Source organism: Halichoeres trimaculatus, unplaced genomic scaffold (genome assembly GCF_033239565.1).
Source record: "Halichoeres trimaculatus isolate MK-OKI-2021-1 unplaced genomic scaffold, fHalTri1.1 fHalTri1_scaffold_2, whole genome shotgun sequence".
Classification (NCBI taxonomy): Eukaryota; Metazoa; Chordata; class Actinopteri; order Labriformes; family Labridae; genus Halichoeres; species Halichoeres trimaculatus.
The window spans coordinates 13,677,764-13,699,306 of NW_027437180.1; the positions used below are offsets into that span (position 1 = coordinate 13,677,764).

At 41.1% G+C, this 21,543-nt stretch overlaps 1 protein-coding gene across 1 annotated transcript in view; it reads left to right on the forward strand.

Annotated features, from left to right (window-relative positions):
• The first annotated feature begins 8,376 nt into the window (after positions 1–8,376).
• xylt1 (xylosyltransferase I) overlaps positions 8,377–21,543 on the forward strand; it is a 95,935-nt gene continuing 82,768 nt past the window's right edge. The window contains exon 1 of the mRNA XM_074682156.1: positions 8,377–8,714. Coding sequence (XP_074538257.1) covers positions 8,430–8,714 — 285 coding nt within the window. The 5' untranslated portion in view covers positions 8,377–8,429. The remainder of the gene's footprint in view (positions 8,715–21,543) is intronic.

Sequence of the window (21,543 nt, forward strand, 5' to 3'; positions counted from 1 at the left end):
AGTCACCAGTTAGCATGGTAGCTATTAACCCCGAAACACCAGTTGCACTGTAACGGTCTGTAACGGTTGGATTTTTCAAATTTAAGCTGTTTGGTTAATTCAGTTCAAGGTTGCTTTAGCCTGTAGTCGTATCGTGTTGCTGAGTGGGGACATCTTGATGGGCATAGTGTACAAGCTAACTGTGGGTGACACTGCTAGCTAACATACTGACGACCACTTCACGCACACTGCTACAAGCAACTTTACTATCACTTGGATTTAGCAACCTTGCGACTGAGTCGCTCGCACCAAGGAGCACGGCTAGGTGATGCAGGTATTTTATGTGCAGGGTTTAAGTAACCACAAAAAAAAAAAAAAAAAAAAAAAAAGCTCATCCCTCAATTGTTCAAGAGAGTTACATTTAACTGTTAAGAGTTAATGCTAACAAACATTTTGACACAAGCATGACAGAGCAGTCATGCCCTCAGCAGTCTGATGAACAGTTTAAATAGTGTCAGAATCTTTCAGCTCATCTTTGAAGTTACATTAAAAAGTCAATGTACCCCCCCATTCATACAGCAGCATCAGCCACAAACGTAAGCCGCTGCTGCCTCAGTCTCTTGTCGCATCACAGTGGGAGAAAAAAGGCTCCCTCTGGTCCCCTGGGGCATCGCTGTCAAGGACACCTGTCTGCAGCTGTGTTTCGCTGTGTTCTACTGCGCTCCAGTCAGCACGCTGCCTGATTACATAAAACACTGAATGCATGAGTGTCCTACAGCAGGACGCCTAAGGCTTCAGCCGTCATGTTGAGCAGCGCCCACCCAAGTTCCTCTCCCTCCTGTCCCAGAGTGACTTCACCAGCTGGCTGCTCATCTGTCTCCCTCCCTACCTCTCTGTCTCTCCGTTGTTTGTTCCTCAGAAGACATGGGAAAGCTGTTTGTGAGGACGGTGAGTTACTCTGGTCAGTCTCTGTATGTGTGTGTTTGAGTTTGTGTGTGTGTGTGTGTGTGTGTGTGTATGTGTGTATGTCTGTCTCTCCCAGTGACAAAAAGGTCGGTTCTAATTAAAATCAGCATTTGTTGCCGCAGGGAATGGTAACCATTGTCGTGGCGGCGCTCGGCCCACTCGGTCCCCTAAGCAACAGAGCTCCAGCTAATGAGAGGAGAAGACACGGCTCTGCTGCCAGAGGAACATGAGCTGTTCTCCATCTCATTTTATTTCTCTACTCTGGCTTTTATTCTCTTTTGTTAGAGCTCATAAAATCATTTTGTTTTTCTTCTCTTTGTCCTCCTATGGCTCTATCATCTATCTCTCTTTTGGCTCTTGCTAATTTAGAGGATTTGTTGCTGTTTCTTGCCATGCTTTGATTATGTTTTCTCTCTCTCATTTCTGACTTCCCCACTTCTTTCTAATTTCATCCATTTGTTTCTTTTAATCATTCTTCATCTCCCTCTTCTTTCATTTAGCTCTCATTAATGGCAGCACACGTGTCTCTTTTTTCATCCTCTCCTCCATCTCAGTCGTCGTTTTGCAGGCTTTCTCTTCTCCTCCTGTCCCACACTCTCACTGATGAGGTGTGAATTAACATTTAACTAGATCCTCAAATATCTTTGCAGTGTCTGCATGCATAAAAAGACATTCATAATTCAAAGCAACATTTATCTGTCTGTGGTCTGCAGTCTTATCTTTAGTTTTGGCTCTGTTTGCCTGCAGAAATACCACCAAGTTAATCATTTTGCTGCAAATCAAAAGCTAAAATATTAAAGGGACCCAATTAGAACACAGATATAAGGCACAGACATGGATGACTGTGTGCTTTTTCAACTTTCAACTTTTGTCACCTTCTGAATACAGTTTTTTTTATTTCATGATCCTTCCTGCACAGCTTCAAAAAATAACTGTAAAAGCCGAGATGCTATTCAGACAATGGCAGGAATGTCTAATTGCCCTGATGATGGGAGAAACACAAGGTCAACTCCTAACCCTCTGAGAGCCATATCTTCCTTTGTCTCATGCGGAGCTGTTGTTTTGGCCCTTGTACAATGTGCTTTGTCTCGGTGTCAGGAGAGACATTCTGTGAGCTGGAAACCACAGTGTGGTGCTGAAAATTATAACTTCTTTTCCTGTCAAACAGCATCCACTGCGGTGTATATTTCACTTTCCAATCTGAGGCATGATGTATGCAAAACTTAGTATGATGTCAAAATTTGCAATTGGCAATTTTCTTTCTGTTGCTCCCTCAATTATCTTGTTGTGCAAAGCATTCTTTCATATAACCTGCTATCATCATGTCACAGAGCTTTATCTTTTGTTGGTGCCAGCTCTGTGATCCTATTTTATTCACCTCAATGCCTCAGAAACAAAAGGAAAGAAGACAAGAATTGTTCTGACCACCGAGAGCTTTTATTAGAGTGTCAGGGTGTTTCTTTGGTGTCGTTAAATAAAATGCTGAGTGTATACTCGTCTCTGTATAAAAACAGTACACTTAGCGTCCCTGAGTTCTGAGTTGAGAGTGAACTGATTTAACCGTGACTACTTTGAACACAGAACTGATGAACAAATGCAACAGAGGGAACAAAGATATGAAGTTTTTCTTCTGCAGACAATTTGAGGCTCTTTAAATGTCTCTTTTTGTTGGCTAATAGTCATTTATACCATCTGTAGTCTTTGGTAGCCTAAAGCTAAATCACTTATTCAACACAGCAGAGTAAACATGATAAATGCTGCGAGTAGGCAGTCTCTCTTTCATTTACCAACACAGAATCTGATGTAACTTTCCCCTGTGTGTCATCTCTGCTAAAAGAAGAACTCTCACAGTGCAAGCAGCTTTTATTAAAAGCTCCTGTTCTTTTTGGAATAAAAGGCTGATGTATCCTAACATCACACAGATATCTGTTTTGAATGATTAGTCTTTAGTCTGTGAAGATTTCACACAAACTGGTTTTAAAGGTCCCATATTGTGCAAAAATCACTTTACTAAGTCTTTTAGTGAAATTTGTGGGTCTTTGGCTTTCCTCTCACCCCACAAAATGTGATATTTAATGACAAAACCTGTACTTAGTAGTGCTTGTGAATGTAAAATCCTGACCTAAATCAGGAGCAAGTCTGATCTGATTAGTCCACCGGAGCAGATATCCCTGAACCCCCTCCCCGCCCACTCCCCTCCCTGCTGCTACTCCAGCAGCCATCACTGCCATCACTGCTCTGTTCTTGGCTGTAAACAGCCACATAGTTCCATGCACAAGCTTCCCATCTCGGAAGAAGTCAAGACTAAGTAGAGTTCATTTATCAGGAAATGTGCCAGCTACACTCAGCAAAACTGTGCATGTGTGTGCTAGTCACTTCACGACCAACTGCTTTTCCAACTTTGGACAGTACAACAGAGGGCTAGTGAATAGACTGGTCCTGAATCCAGGCACATTACCAATCATCCGCCAACAAACCTCTGACCCTGGAAATGTGAGTATTTTAAATTCTGTGTGCTGTGGAGCAGATGTAAGAGCTTTTCCTCAGTGTCCCCCCTGTCTCTGTGTTTGCTTCAGGATGCTAACTTTAGCTGCAGTTAGCCTGTTGTTTTAGCCTGTAATGTTGCAGTAAACAAGCTTCGCAGGGCATATCAGCGGTGGCTCATTTACATATGAAGGTCACGCCCACTAAATCAGAGCCTTCTGAACAGAGGGGCTATGAGAGCCTGGAAACAATGCTGCTGTGCTCGATTTATTGGCTTTTTGGACCAAAACATGTTGCTACCATTTCATGAAGACATCAATGATTCATATTAAACTGCAGAAAAGGAGCATATATGGGACCTTTAAACATTGAGATCAGTGATGTGTCATGTTTATCACTTAGTCACAGATGTCACTCAGGGTTTCTTCATGGAGTCCATGCAATGAAGATGCATACTTTTTGTTTTCCTCTAATCAAGAAGCTTAGAGAAATACAGATTGATCAATTTGGCCAATGTTGATAAGTATCTGCCAGTGAAAAATGATCATTAAACTACGATGAACGCATCAAGAAGCTTCACTAAATGGCAGATGTTTCAAATACCAACTAACTGATGAAGGGAGTAGATACATTTAGTCATCCTTTATAGAAAACTGTCAAAGCTCCTGAGCGCAGTTTCTGCAGTTTAGCATAAGACTGAAAAGAATTATAGATAAGCAAGCAAAAAAATAAAAAAACAAATTCTGTTGAAAAAAGTGCATTTTATTTTAGTTTTTTATTTTTAAATTGATTTTGTGGAAATGTATGGATATGGTTTGTTGCACGTCCAAAAAAAACACATAAAGTTTGAGAGCTGCAGAGGTGTATGACATCATCTTTTTCCTGACAGACCCTTGAGGAAAAAAAAAAAGAAATTCTAACATTTTCAAATAAGACTCAGGCTTTTAAAACCAGCAGATATTTCACACTAATAAAAGTGTATCTTTCTTGGGGCTTTAAAAAATTAATTATGAATATCTGAAAGCTAGGAAGGATCAAAAATCTTTCTCTTTTATGAGTCAGCTACAGGGAAATTCAAGGCAAACAATACAATAGGATGAAGGTTGGAAGTATTGTTAGAGCTTCTCAGACTCCGAACTCCCCCTTGAAATGCTGCAATAGTTACCCCATCTTAAAAAAAAAAAAACAACCACAACATTTCTGTAGCTGTCAGGCTGATGTGGACTTTATCCTAACTTGAGGGTGAGTTTGACATCATTAATCTTAGGATTTAGCTGCAGAGTAAACGTAAGGCATTCTCAGTTTATCATTTTAAACCTTTGATGATACAAAGAGCAGTTTATGACATTCATTATGTCTTTATATTTGCATGTAAATAACTAAAGGGACAAAAATTTATATCACAACCTAGTTTTGAGACACTCCACTGTTAAAAAAAAAAGCTAATTTGGACACGTGTCACATGGACATGATAATTTTCACATGGGATTTTCCACACTAGCCACCCTCCAAGGCCTTTTGCTTTGAAGAGTGTCTGCACTGGGTAAGACAGGAAACCAAAACACTGCAACAAGCTCATATTTAATAGACACCTGCTGCATAATATGACAGTCCTAAAGCTGCATTTGAAGATGAGTGTAATCCATGGGTGATTATGGTCTGCTGTGTGACATCAGTTCAATTGCTTTTGTTAAAGTTGTAGATTTAAGAACCATTTGCTGACTGAAATATTTTCAAGTTCTTGTTACATTATAAATTTAAAAAATCAGACGTAAAATGTTGCTATTTGCCGCCACCCTGTTGGTTGTGACTGCCTGTTATGGCAGCTCTCTCTTCTTTGTCCGTTTCTTGTTATTTTCTTGTCTTTCATCTTTGAATTTGGAGTGGATCATTACTTTCTATGGCTTATTTGTTGTTCATGGACACCAAACTGGTTTTGTCTTCAGTGATATTTTTACTATTTTTGCTCCTGAGTTTGTCAGGAGATCCTACATGTAACCACAGCTGCATTGTTTCCATGTGAAATCAGCTATAAGCAGCCTGTAGCATTTCAATGCTAACTGGTGCAAGGCCTGATGTTTCCCTACAAGGTGAGTAGAAGGAGGTGAGGACGACGTGGTGGTTCTCAGGTGTGAGCTAAGAAGTGACGACATGGACCTGTTCTTCCATCCATCGTTATTGGGAACATAAGATCTATCTCCAATAAGATGGACGAGCTAGCTGTGCTAACCCAGCAACAGAGGAAATATCAGAAAGCAGAGTAGCATCATGCTATTCACAGACATGGCAAACGGAGCCAACAGCAGACACAAACACCACATTGGAAGAGCTTCATCTGCTGTGAGCAGACAGGATCCAGGAGACAGAGATGGAACATGACTGAAGAAGCTCAGTCCTGGACCCTGTAGAGGTGGAGGCTGGCTGAACTGGAGAATGATGGTCCATAAGAAAATAGATGCTGACAGCTTTGTCAGCATCTATTTTCTTATGGACCTTTTTGCACTTTCTATACACTTTCTTACTTTTGTTTTCTTGATTGCTGATGTGACCCCTTCTGAATTTCCCCTCTGGGATAAATTATGTATTTTCTATTCTATTCTATTCTTTTCTATTCTATTCTATTCTATTCTATTCTATTCTATTCTATTCTATTCTATAGCAGGATAACCACAGCCATGGTTTTATATAGAAATATCATGCATGATAAACAAAAACGTATCGTTTATCATAAAAATGATCATCATTTTCTAAATGACAAGTGTAATGTAACCAACAGCTGATCACGGTGACTACATTTCGTCCCCCTCATCACTTTGTGAAATGTAACATTGGATGTGATGAGTTGGCTCTCAGAGATGCACTGAACCGTGATGGATGGTGTGATGCAGCCATGAGACATAACCTCTGGAGGCCCGTGATTGGTCATTTCGGAGCTTGATGTGGAGCACTTAGTAGACATACCTCAGTCCTTCTCTGACAACACTCAGCAGTCATTGCTGTGAGGACTTTAGTCACACATTTAGATTTAGCATCAAGCTAATTTTAACAACAAGAACAAAGTGTGGGAGCTTTACTTTTATGAAAAAATATAGTGACTTACAGTCCGAGTGTAGCATTATTCTTGGAAGAGTTGCACTTCTTCATTTATAACTGGCCCAGTTGGACTTTGGCTTGGGAGCATCACTATCTTCCACACAGCACAGAACAAGATGCAGAAACCCTACCTTCTTGCTATAGGTGAAGCTGAGCGCTGTGTTTCTGCCAGAGAAGATTTCTACCACTGTTGCTGTGGGTGTTTGTGTGTCAACGGAGCTCAGGAAGCAATTTTTAACAAGCATCTCTGAATCACTCCAAAGACCTCAGCAGTAAGTCTGATTGGTCTAAAAATAAACCCACCTCAGAGTGAGTCTTGAGTTATTTAAGAAGCTTCCTACACGTACTTTCAGGAAGTAGCAGGCCAGCTCCTTTTACAGTAAATTAAACCCCTCTTTTAGGATGTTGTGTCATTTTTCATATTTATAACTCATATGCAGTTGAGATGAACAAAATGAATCATGATTTTCTTCGACTTTTGAGATATGTGAGAACAGAATGTGACAAGTTTTTGACTTAAGGTGTTAATTTGCAAGGAGTTTGTGATGCACTGTTCACATGGTTTGTATTTGAGCATTCAGATTTTAATCTATGTCCTATCATGTTGTATTACACAAGTCTTCATCTGTCTTTTCTTTTACAAATTATCTCAGTGACACAAAAAATTAAGAATAATATTGCCATTCTTACATTAATAGATATCTGACATGCCATAGTGAAAAAGCTGTAAATAATCATTAAGGATTTCTGAGAGCTGAAAGTGTCTTTTAATACTTTGCTGCCATTAAGAAGCCACATTCTCATCAAAGACAATATATGGTAGCAATATATAATGAGGTTGGTCAAAAATTGTCCTCAATATATTTGTTCTATAAAAGATTAAGCATTGAGAGCATTAGGATACAAAAAATAACATTTAAAAAGTATTAAGTTTCAGATGTAATTCATGCCAGTCATGGAGTCTTCTTGGCCTTGTGCTATGATCAAATTTTCACTTGAAAACTAATAAAAATGTCAACTGTGACAGCATCAATGACACATTTGACTTACTGGTGATGTTATTTCAAAATATGTACCATAAAATACATCTAATTACAGGGGTGAAAAAACAGAAAGAGAAGATGCTTTGAGTGATATCACATAGCATGAGTGGTTATGTGAAGGGTTATTCGCAGTGAATCAAAATCACAATAAGGAAAAAAAGAGAGCCACATAGCAACCTTGTGTATTGAGTCACCAAGAAAACAGATCCACCACAGAGCAGGAGCTAATGACCAGGCACACCAATCACTGGTGGCATCACAGGGGGTAAATCTCTGAATTCACACCGGCTTCTCCACACAGCTGTTACTTCAGTCCTTGGAGGCAAGTGAAGAAACATTCATCTCCCTATTAGATTCAAGCTGGGAGCCATAAATTGAGGTGTATGAAGAAGATGATCTTTTCGATTTGGGCCCAACAACATTTCCAGTATCTTGTTTGAATTAGTGAAAGGGTGCCCGGGGGAATATATAGGCCTATTACGAGTCTCTTTGGCCCTCTGCCTCATAACAAACACACTGAGACGTATAAATGTCCACACATGAAGGCATTTGGTCACCACCAGAGAGGATACGGGCTACTGTAGGATGATTCTGGCTTCCCCCACAAAGACATCAGACTGTGGTTCACCCAGCAGCAGCCTGGAGCATCTGCCTCTCGACAGCCTCTCACCCACTTCCACCACACGGTGGCCCTGTACCTCTCCTCGAAGCGAGGATCCTCGCCTCCGCCACCGTAGAGCTCAGCCTCCCTCCCTCCTTCCCTCTCCACCTCCTCCCCGTCCTCCCTCTACTTCCACTGCTTCCTCCCGTCGCGCTGCGCAGAGCCACAGACGCTCCTCCAGCTCCGTGCAGCCCGGTGCGAAGATGGTTGGCGGCTTGTGTGCTCGCAGGTTGGCCCGCCGGTCGCGGTCCGCCCTGATAGCAGCCCTCACGGTGCTGCTGGTGCAGACGCTGATTGTGTGGAACTTCAGCAGCCTGGACTCCGGCGAAGACCGGGAGAACGGAGGCTCCAACGTGCGGGAGAAGAGGGACCGGGTCGCAGGCAACAAAGCCGCTGGCAGCGACTATTTCCAGCACGGGGTCCAGCAGCGGCAGCGGCAGCATCTTCCTCCGCCGGGGAAAGGGACGTCTCGCCACATACAGCAGCCGGTAAGACACTGACGCTATTGCTTTATCCACATCAGATCCCCGCTAAAAACGCGACTGTCTCATCGGGGATGGTTCCTGGAGGGGTTGGTTGTCAGGTCAAAACATCCCCAGCTTGCGCTTTTGGGAGACTACACAGCCGGGCCTCCAAATGAATGAATGATTGTTGTCACTTGAGCGGGGGCTGCCTCTCCAAGAGATGGGAGCAGGAATGAAGCGAGACAGATGCAGCCCGAGCTCCTTTTTACTCCACCGATGCTGTGAGACGAGCATCCTCAGCTGATGAGCTCAGGCACCCACATTGCGCTGTTTGAATGAACACACTCCGCTTTAAATGCCAGAGCTGAGTATGAAATCTGAACTCAGCGTGTAGTTCACTCCAGGGCAGGATGATAGCATGGCAGGGCATAAGGTAGGAGCTAAGGAGGTGACCGAACAGCAGAGTCACTGACAGGAGTTGTACCTGCCACGGTTGATTTGGTATTTCAAGTCAAATACAGTAGCTGCATGGCTCAGCAGCACTGTCTGAGCAAGGCCAAAGTGAAACATAACCTCATTTGTAGAGCTGATTCTGATGAGTGTACAAAGAGCAGAGTCATACACTGTCTGTGGAAACAAACAGTTTCATTGGCTGTGGCAACATCAGACGAAAAGGTCAAGATAGCTTAGTCTGTGGTTCCAGAGAAAACATGCAGCCAAAATAATGATCACCCTGCAAACAATACAGATAAATGAAGCAACAGACTGCCTGTGGGACTGCTTCCATTCAGAGGGAGTACGCTTATAAAATAATTTCTCTCTAAAATGTCAAAACTGAATCCTCCTCGAAATCCAAATTATTACTCGCAAACTCCCTGACTGCTCCCTTTGCCCTGCAGGCTACACGAGCAGGTTTTGTGTTCTCGCAGCATGTGATTAATTTCCACAACCTGATGTCTGGAATTAAATTCTTGAAAAAAAAAAAAGAGCCTCATGCTCGCATGGTCTCTCAAGCAGCTCGGCTGCCCTAAAGAAATTGGACGCAGTGGTTTCTGGCAAAGCGTGCAGCGTTTTCCCCTTCCCAAAGCTGCCAGCCATTCAGGTGTAGCCCGGTCCTCAGCCACCATGCAACCAGCAGATAACAGGCTTTGATGTAGTACGATACACTGTGGCCTCCTTGCTCAGTCAGTCACTTGGAGCCGTGCACTGTATCATCTGTCTCCTCTGCAGACTGCCTCACTTCATCTGGAAGCGATGTCTGTCCCACCTGCGGGTGTCTCTTCTGACCAAAGTCACCCTGAGGATGTTTCTAATTGAGCCTATTTATGATCAGAGGGAGCATCCACTGATGAAATACCTGTTACTGTCCTGCAGGGTTTCTGTTGTGTTAGTTTTTGATTGTAAGTTCTGACACTTCAGGGTATTGTTTGTATTAACTGTATTGTTTCAGTATTCCTCTCAAGAATACTCATAAATTGATAAAACACACTGACACAACAAAAGCAGTGGCTTGGCTGTTGTAGAACCTCTTCAAGCTGCGTCAACACAGATTTGTTCAAATGTGTTTCTGTAATAAAACACAGTGGATCTGCACCCATGACCTTTTTAAAGAAGCCATTTCATCTCCATCCCCAACGCCTCTGGGCTCTTCACACAGCCTGTATGCCAGTCAGTCCACCAGCCTGTCAGCTCGCCCGCTGCCTGCCTGTCAGATTGTGGACGCGCTCTCTGCAGCTCTGTGGCCCCAGGACTCCTAACATCCAACTGGTCGCCACAGGCCACGTGCATTACCTCAGCTGGTTAATCACCGCATTTTCATTCTTTTACCCTCGTGGGTGATGAGTGTGTTTCTTTGTGTGTGTGTGTGTCTGTGCGCCTTGGCTTGGCGAGGCAGGGTTGTCCAGCCTAGGGGAGACGCATAAGCGCCAACTGATGCTATATGAGGCACCGTGGCTGACAGAGGGGAGAGCAGCACTTTGATCCAGAATAGAAGCAGCCAGCAGCCACAGTATGACAATAGCAGGATTTCTGTGTGATAACTTGTGTTGGATGGAAACATTATGCATAGCTGTGGGAGTGTCATCCCAGCAGGCAGGAGCTACAGTTGTCATTAGTGGTTGTTTCCTGTTGTGTCTCTGGGGGAAAAAGCCACTAGAAAGCATAGATGTTTAATTCTCCAGTCCAACAAAACATCCCAGCATTTCGTTTGCGTTTCCACCACCTGATTCAGATGTAATCTGTGACGTTAAAAAAGCTGTGTGGATTTCTTGCTGACAGTGGCTACCTGTTGCAAATCCCCCCTCAGAATTTCCAACACTTATTAATTACCCTGTCTTGTTTTCCCTGACATCAGTTTATTACAGGAGATGGCATCACAATTATTATTAATAGGTGCTTATTAAGGCGGTTCTTGTGATGGATGTGGAAAAACTGCTAATGTGCCAGAATAAAACCATTCTACCTTCAGCAGGAGACCGAGTAAAGCTTTGAAAAGCATCCAGCTTCACGCTCCACATCTGGTTGTCAGCACTTTCTTTCCTCCAGACACAGTAGTCATATAGTGTCATGATCCCCATGAGCACAGCGGGTGTTCAACTCACACATGTTGTAAAAACTTTCCCCGTTAGTAACAGTGCTGCTCGTAACATTACCTCTGATGTACACAATTTCCACTGCACTGAGTTTTCCTCACAGTTTCCTGTTGCAAAGATGGCATTACAAATCATCTGAAAGCGCACGTTTAGCCTAGTTCTCCCCCCACATACATGACAAGCTAAACCACAGAGTATTACACACTGTATTACGTTTTATCATAAAGATGTTCACCTCTGTTATTTCCCCTCACTGGCTTGGACAAATGAGTTCCAGCTGATTTTTGTTTAGCAGTTTGTGACAGATCTTATACACTGGTGTAGGAAATGCAAACTTCATTTCAAATTGTGTCATTCTTGAGTTATATGAGACCTTAGCTTCATATCAATGTTCTCATATCACTCAGAAAACTTTTTTCCTCAGAAAACTTATGGCAACTCATACAAACAGCAGAGTCTTTGAAGCTGCTGTTCAGGATGTAATGGAAATAACTGAGCTGTTGGATGTCAAACATTAAAGGGATTGAAAGAGAAATAACTTAGTAAACACTCTCATCGTGCCAGGATTATCACTGGACTTGTAATCGTGTACAGTACAAGCAACATATGTTTTGTATTTAGGAGCTTTACGGAAATCTATTATTGCTGCCATTCTTTTCTCCAACCACCACCGACAACCACAATGTGATTCATCTGACTGTGTGCATGGTCACGGTGCTGACTCACACACACACACACACACACACACACACACACACACACACACACACACACACACACACACACACACACACACACACACACACACACACACACACACACACACACACGGCAGCAGTCATACAAAGAGCCTAAATTAGGAATGTAGCTACGTAAGGCCTGGGGAAGTTGCTCCACATATGCAAACACAAAAAACATATTTATAGTAACACACACACACACACACACACGCACACGTGCACACTCACTAGGTATGCAAAGTTTTCTTCTTCTTGGCTTGATCTGCAAGGACAAGGGATGTGACAACAGGAAAGAAGTAATGACATCCGTTTTGCTAAATTGTTTTTGGATGTGTGTTTTTTCATCAATACAGTAAGGGAAGCTCACCTCAATGTGATACAGATTGTGTTTTTAGTTCAAAGTGTGTGTGAGAAACAAGCTAGCTTTAAGGAAAACAATACAGAATTTGGGATTCAAAAACACATTTTTTATTTTTTGCTTTTACTTGAGTTTTTTTTTTACCCTTTCATCAATGGGATGAGTAACTGATTGATCCACAGTATCGACATATGAGTAAACCAGAAAAGCACTCAGAGAGCCCAGACCTCCGCCAAGCATATTGTGATTGTCACACAACACTTTAGTCTTACTTTAATGTTATACTCCCTTTCAGCAGACTGTCTGCTACAATTTGGTGTTAGTTGCAGGTTTGTACAATAATTTGTTACATGACAGTGTTGAAACTTATAATGACCCAGTACATATTTCATATTCTGGATCTTAGTATCCAGAATATTGTCAGGATCTGGATCGTACTTTAACATCTGTAAGAAGTAGTGGTGAACTTGTCTTGTATTGTTTTGCAAACCATTTACCAACCATTTATCGTGGAGTTATATACACATATGGTGAAAACGGCCCTATCTCACACTGATAAAGAATCCTTTAAAAAAATCCTTGATCCAGACAGTGATCCGGATCACCTACAAATGTAGTCACTCCTTCCAACTCGAGAGGAAAAGTAGAGTACAGGGCAGTCCCACAACCTCTAAATGTTATTTTCATCTCATTACACCACATTCTTTTAAGTGCTGCTCATCAGCTCTACCCGGGCGTTGAACCAGAGTCCAGGATAGAAGTGGGAGTTTTCTTTGATAGAGGACATCAGTGTATGGAGATACACTTCTCCTGAAATATTAATGACTTGGACAAAGGAGAGAGTTGTAGTGTGATATAAAGCGATTCTGTACTGAGAGCATTATTTGATACTGTAACATGAGTTCAGGGTGGTGTGTTGTGTTCAAATTACGTTTTTGCGCGCGTCCTCATTCATTCAAAGCTCTAGTATCACTGACCAAACCTGTAACTTTCTGGGATGTAGGGTGCTGCTCATATCTCCATTTTCATTTTATTAGCCTTTTCCTTCACTTGGTAACAAAAACGCCTTCATCACCTTTCTCCCTTGTTTCAGATCCAGTTCCTTCTCAAATTGCGCTACTGGCAGTGTTTTTTTAAATTTTCCCAGCCATTTCAAGTCAGTGTCAGTGTTGGTTTTTCGATCGCAGGAAAGTCACTCTAGCAGTTTTAATTGGCACTTAAATTGGTACTTCTGATAAGAAATTGTAAAATTGTCTCAGAGTGTGAAACATTCTTCCTGATATAGACTTTGGAGCAAACATAATTACAGTCCAGGAGATGCAATGTGTGATCTCTAGATTTACATCCCAATCATTACATCAATACAGTGATGCTCTTTACGAGCTGTAATGAGGGGTAAATAAAGTACAGCCCGCATATCATCACTCCATCCATCTGTCGCTGTGATTCTGCAGACAGGGAGCTTCTTTTTCAAGTGCTGTTAGTCTCTGAGAGAGGTGGGAACAGGTTGAGATCTGAGGAAGTATGCACCTCAGACTTGAAAGAGACACATTGAAAAACCCAAGACACTTTGATGTTGAAGTGTAATTTGTATACATGACACCACCCTTCAAAACCTTCAAAACATTTTATTATTATCATAATGCAGTACACTTCTAAAACCCTGTCCTGGATCCCCCTTATTTGCAACATGTCAGTGTCAGTGGAATCTAAAAACTTCAGACTATGTGTCGTTTGTAGACTGAAAGTTCGGGTCTCCATGGCAGCTCAAACATCACAGCTCCGACACTTCCATGTGAAACACTTTTTCTTGCACAGGTGCTGAATGTGCCCCTGGCCTCTTCATGTGTAATATGTTCAGAGCAGCAGCCCTCCTCTCCTTGTCCTCCTCTGTCCTCTTTGCTGACTTTGTGTGAGGGAGGAACAGCCATTTAACTATTCAACAAGTGTCAGGATGTAAGAAACACTACACTCAGGAGCTGGAAACACACCAGCATGACTCACACAGTCCTGCCAATTATGTTCTCTCTTAGAGATAAGACTGGGGCAAGTTTCATTGTGGTGATGTATTTAATGGAGCAAATGGATAACTGCCACATGAAGTTAATGAAAGCAGTTTGTGTTTGGTCTGAACATAGAGAATTATGGACAGCTTGTTCTACAGCTTCAAAACGGTGCAGTCAAGAAGAATACAGCTAATGTCATTTTTTTAAAATAAATATTAAGACTTGGAGAGCAGATACGTGGTTTTAACTGACGGTAATTTAAGAAGAGGTCATCTGATAGCAGAGATGTAATACTGATGTCATGTTGCTGCTTTTTTGGTTATTAATAAAAAAACGTGGTTTTGTGAAAATTCAGTTTAATATACATGATAATATTTTCTATTCCATGGATTAATGTGTTCTTCAGGAGCTATTTTGATATGCAGGATGAAAATATCATTATAGATCATATATTGAACACAAGCTGTTAGCTTTCACATTTTAAATACTACTTTTTTGTTTGTAGAAAACATGATTTAAAAAAGATGAGGCTGACAAAGGACATTTATAGCAGAATTTAAATGCACTATGGTGGCAGACACAAACTGTTTATTTTTTAACCGACATCATGATGATTGATTCAGATTTTGTCAACATGCCATAACTTTACTAACCAATCAGTTGTTGTGTCTCTGCTGTTGAGATGAGTAAAAAAGATATCTCTAATTTTGAACATGAGCAGCTTTTAGTTTGTGTCATGTCTGATCGATTGGCGGGTTTTTCTTTGCTGCTGATGAATGAAATATCTAATTTGACTGTGTGCTGACCTTGAAAGTGATTCACTAAGCAAAAAAAAAAGATAAATACTCTTGGTTTTGGTTGTTTTCGCTCATACAACTTATTACCTTTGCTGCATTCTGGTAGTTATGTAGTTAGCAGCTTTTTTAAAAGCTCCTATGAGTCAAACAGATTCAAATTCATACTGATGTCTTTATGTGGATGATCAAAGGAAGAAGAAAAAATCTATAGTGACTTGAATAATTTATAATGCCTGTTACAAACATGTCAATGTCAGGCAAAGCAATTTTCAGCAAGAAAATTTTCCTTTATTTATATTTTTTCACAGATGGGGTCTGTGATTGTTTCCATTAGCAAATGCTTCTTACTCTTGTACAACACAAGGTCAATAAAATAATAAAGAAAAAAGCATCAAGACGTTCCAGGATCACTTGGATCACTACAAGCAAAAAGACACAGTTACGACAAAGTGTTTTCAGCTCATTATGTTTCACACTGCTAATCAGACAAATCAGGCAGTTTTGATTACCTGTTAATTGGGGGTGGATACAGAATAAGGTACTTTTATAGTCACTGACCAAATTCCATCCAAAGTACCGAGTACCAATTCACGTAAAATCAAACGGTACCATGTTTAGGTACCTGAATATATCCATGTGACTGTGAGGGAGTGGAAGAGTAGGTGATTTTCCCTGCTGGACATGAACACAACATTGCAAGTTTATATTTTGAGAAAAAAGTACTTTAAATTGTAAAACTTTGAGATTTTATGATTACACAGAGTAATATATATCACCACATTAACACAAAAAGGTACCAAAAATTGTTACCGTTGAGTACCGATATTGATTGCCAGGTACCAGGCATCAGCATTGTATTGTTTCACATGTGAAAGGTACCCATCCCTACCTGCTGAGGTTCATATTTGGGTAATCTGGACAATCACTTTAATGTTCTTTTTGGATATTTTGCAAACAACCATTTGAGCCTCAGATCAACAGATGTAGAAATGTCAATAACTGGTACACCGTCTCAAAGGGGTCATGAGGGCTGAAAACACATCTCAGGGTCCTCTTTTGACAACCCATCAGAGTAATGTGCAGATCTGAAAGTGGTTTAACAGACAGCTAGCACTCCCTCCTGTGCATCACTCCGTCTGTGTATCTGCTTGCATGTCTGTGTGTGCTTTGTGCTCAGCTTGATGCCTTTGTAAGCCTCATCTGTTCAACTGCAAAATCAAAGATCATAACTGCTGCGCGTCTCTGTCCTGTCATGTCTGTTCAAACAAACTTCACCATTACCACCAATTAGAGCTGCATCACTCTATGTCAGACCTCTGTGGACACAAAGTAACACACACACACGCACACACACACCGTCATCACAGCGACAGCCGAGCCATCTCTCCTGCCTTAGCGCCGCAGCCTGCCTCACTCTCCCACAATCTTCCCCTCATCCTACTATCATCCGCTGTTACAGATGGTTTCATTCCCCAACACATTAATAACGCATCATCCAGATGAATGGAGCTATATAATACCTAACGTTGCCAATAATCCCGTAGGTAAGAGGCTTAGCAGACATCTCTGAGAGAGACAGAGAGAGAAACATAAAGATAGAGAAAGAGGGGGCTGAGGTGCGGGGGGTTAAATTAGTTTTATCTGAACTTGGTTGTATTTCACGCAGGGCTAAAAGGATGCACCGGTTTAGACGAGCCCGTCAGCATATGGAGGGGTCATCCGGTCAATCCCTCGACTCTCGCTGTTGAGAGGTTTTAGGGTTATCTCCTTAAATAGATCTGCTGTGTTTTACACAGAGATCAGCAAAAACTGTAAAACACTGTTGCTGACAATGAGCAGCGACATTTAGAGCTGTCGTATCTGCTGCATAAAAAGATGTCATTTTTAAATCCAAATTCTGCTCTTTCTTAACACAAATCAGCGGTGGGAGAGTTTAGTGGTTTAAATTTCAGGAGACGTGTATGACACTTGAATGGATGCCATTTTAGGTCCACTTTTCAGGAGAAAGGGATCTGAACGATGAAAGAGCTGATAAAAATAATATTCAAAGCACTGTATGATCAGCTTTTATTTTCAAGGTGCCCAACTCTCTAATATGAACCCATACAAATGAGGCTGTTAATTATTGAAATATACAGATAAAAAGTATTTTACCATCATTTTCCCTACTCTATAAAAGATAAAATGAGGAACTGACAAGCCCTCAGGAATCAGAAAGTGTAGCATTCAAAGAACGCTGCACTTAAGCAGGGTTGATACTCATAATGTGACTCTGCCTCTGTGAAGCTATAATTTTCCAAGAATGGCTTTATAATATTATATCTTTACACTAAACCCAGTTAAAAATACGACTTTAGTCCTTGGTCATGAACCTGCAGTTTTCCAAAGCACAGGATTTAAACATTTGGAAAAGCAGCTTTTAGCTTTTCAGGCAAAGCTGATGGCGCTGTCTGCTTTGGCAGATTCAAATGTTGATATCTGTAAGACCAAACTGTTTTCTAGTATCATTCTTTTTATCTTTCCATAGTCTTTACTTGTTCTGTCCTACTCTCAGGGGAACTGACACTTTGAACTGAGCAAATCAGCAAATGCTGCTATACAAATAAAGCGTGTTTGATTGATTGGTGTAAGACTTGAAAAAACATTTTAAAAAGAAAATCAAATGAGCAAAACAAAAGGGACGGAAGTCGAGCCAAATTGTAACAGGACTGGGTCAGAGCATCTTGCTGTACATCTGGTGAGACTGTCTGCTATGGTCAGGTATACTTACCTAAAGTGGCCAAAGTTAGGAAATCCAGTTACCTGGTGACAGAGGCATGGACAGCCAAGTCTCACTGATGCACTCAGGATGCAAAGGCTGGTCTGTTTACAACATAGGCACCCCTGGAGCTCAAATTGCTGTAAAAATTAATCCTGAATCTGAAAGGGAGGAGTCAAACCACATATTGTGTTACAGTTTGTTTAGTAATAGGACTGTGTGTCTCTGAAGAGGTGAGAGTTTCAATATTTACTCCTTTACAATGTCCAAAGTTCAATGAACATGTAAGCATCATAACTGGACCATGGGGCAATGGAGGAACACTTTGGTGTTGATCTCATTCAAGTTGAGCATTTGTAATGTGTGGTAGACAGACATGTCCAGTGTATGGAGGGGTTTTCAGCTCAAAAGACTACAAGGATGTGCTGCAAATATTGGTGTCAGATACCGTGTTCTGTCAGGTCGGGGCTGTCTTGGTTTGATGGGTCTGAACAATATCATCCCTGTGGTCCTGATGTCATGGCTTGTCATTGTTTGTGAAATAATCTGTTAAGTGTGGTAGTTGAAAGTCTTTTTAACCTCAACTTGTGTTTATAAAATTAAAGGACAGGATTAAAAAAAAGAAAACACTGCTGTCATTAGAATTGTTGTTTTCTCACCATTCTGGAGCATCTGTCTTAACGTATTCGCAAGTGGAGAAACTGTTGGACAGTGTTTGGCTTCCTTTCCTCTTGTAAAGCTGTCCCGTTGAAATGATAAAGGAAAAAGAAGGAATGGCTGAATATCCTTAATATATCAGGGGTTTGATCCCAGTTATATGCTGAAGTGTTTTTGGGCAAGACACTAACCTCCCAATTGCTCTTGCTGTTGGTCAGTGGTGTGTGAACGTGTATGAATGAGATTAGTGAATCCTGATATTCCCTAAAGCAACCAGTGTGTGAGTAAGGTGACATAAAAATGGCTACATCAGTACAAGTCTCATTGTTGATTATGGTTGCCACATGAATACATCGGGGTCATGTCACTTGGTGGTTTTGAAATTCAAGCTTCAACCCTTTTTCCACAACACCAACCAAATACTTTGGAAAATGTCTCCTTCTTTTATTGGCTCTCATCACAAGCAACACTGACATTTTATTGTTTTTGTTAAAAGATGTCTGTATCTATGCCTGCTCTACATTTTAAAAAGGTTGAGCTTGGTGAGAAATAAAAGGAGGCATCCCGTAGACGATTTCTATTCAGTCAGGAACCAGAGTTCACTCAGAGTTTAGAAAGTTTCAAATCAAACCAAGGACAGTTTGGGGTTTTTCGTGAGACTGTGGGCAAGATCTTATCAAACTTTTGCAGAGTCTTGATGGAGCAGATTAGCTTAAGGTATTAAACTCTTGAGAAAATCCATTAACTGACAATCACCCACATGGTCAGATTACTGACTCATCTCACAAATTTTAAGTAAAAATGACAAAGAATATTATATATAAACTTTTGTTTCCTCTGCAGCTTTGAGTAGTTGTGGTGTGATGAAATAGCCATGATCATGCCACAGCCGTTTGTCTTAGTTTGGGGTTAGAGAATTAATCTTTTAACTGTTTCTTAAAAGATCCCCCAAAGCAAGAGGTTACTAAAAGAGTGAAGTTTGAAAGTTACAGTATCAACCCTTAAAGTGTGAATGAATGGAAAATATTTGGATCTCACTGATTTTAAATAACATTTTTGTATTCCTTTTCACAAGTTCAAACTTTTTATTTATTTTTTTTATTACCTTTACTGCTTTAAAGGGGCTGTGAGGAGTTTGAAAGTGATCTTGAAAAAGTCTCCCCTTTAGATATATGCCTGATCATAATAAACATTTTAAAATGAAATTATCAGTGCTAATATTGCTGGTTACAGGTTATTTTAAAATGCTACTTCTTGGCTTCCGGTTCGGGGCCAACCAAGACCAGATTGATCCATGACACGTCTGGGTCTCTATGACAACACCACGTCAGCGAGAAGAGATAACACACAAAGATCTGTTTTTTTCCCTGCTAAAAAATATTTTTGTGATTAATTTTGTAGTGACAGTGGACACTGGAGCCAAACTGTCAGACAGAAAAAGGACAGAAGAGCAGAAGAAAGCTAAACAGGAGAGTGATAAAGGCTAATTAGCCTTTAGCTCAGGCTGTATCACTCTATAACACAGGAGCTAAACTGTTTGTGATAATGCTCATTCCAACCCACAGTCAGCAGTTATTCTGCAGTGGTCTGTTCAAACTTGAGATTCTATCAATAAAATGAAAAGTGAGGTTACATTTGCTCTGCTTGGTAGATGACTGGCAGGACATGGCTAACCAGGATTTAACGACGTTGCACATTACGGACATGTCTAAGAGCACCAGGCTGCCGGTGCAGACAGTGTTTACTTGTTGTCACGTTAGCCTACAGATACATCGGAGCACTGGGCTGCCAATGTTGCAAACATAGAGCCGGCTTGATGTCATGTTTCAAACTGGATCTCGACGTAACTCTACTGATAAATATTTTACCTTGGCATGTTATATCCAGTAAAAAAGTTTGTCTTGAACAAAGAAAATTTGTTCTGATCCAATCTACATTTAATTCCAAAACAAACACACGCCTCACTAAAAGTAATTTACAACAGTGTGCGTAGACTCCGGGCCACAAGGTGGCGAGGGAGAGCAACTAAAACAGATCCTTCTTACAGCATCTTTAAATACCAGATTGTGAAATGCTCTCCTAGAATTCTTTTGTACTTCTATAGGATTTTAATCGACACAATGAGAACATCTTGACAGGCAAATATGCACAATTTAACTCCACCTGTTGAGATAAATGACTTATAATGACATTAACTTAGATTATAAACCTTTGTATTGAGGTTTGCAGCTTTTCAATAGACTCCTACATATTTTGAGCATTCAAAATGCAAAGTACTGCAGCTCAAATCCAACCTTAGTTACCGTAGCCAGCAGAGGAGCTGTGAGTGTCTTTTATCGACATTGCATTTTCGTACTCAGACTCTGTTGAGACTTCAAGATGGATCGTATGCTTTTACTCTCTGAGAATATAAGTGATTCTTTCCCCATCGTGTCTGTCGCTAAGCTGGAAGTGACATGATGAGAAGCGGCACACATTTCCATATAGTTTGAATTCCTGCTGTGGCAGCCATACATCCTCTTTGTTGCAGAACTTTCAGGCTTGATCACATTGTGTTTTTTACCTTTATCATATATTGTAGCCCCTACAGCATCCTCCATGAATAGTCCTCCGTAAGGGATCATTAGACAGTAGGATGTGTTTGTCTCTCAACTATAATGGTCACATCAAAGGGAAAGACACTTGACAGCCCTGTCATTGGGGAAGCAGCGAACAGCAGATTGGCCTCTTCTCTTGAATTGCTACAGTGCTCCCACACAGCCATGCAACATGCTGATCTACAACTTACACACAAATGCACATGAACATGTAATCACACCCACATACACTCATGACGCTAAGCATGAGTCCATGTCTTGCTATCTCCTCCTCAACACAGCATACACGACTAATCCCCATGTATTGTACTATTCTAATAAGACAGTGACGGGAAGAGAAAAAGTACAC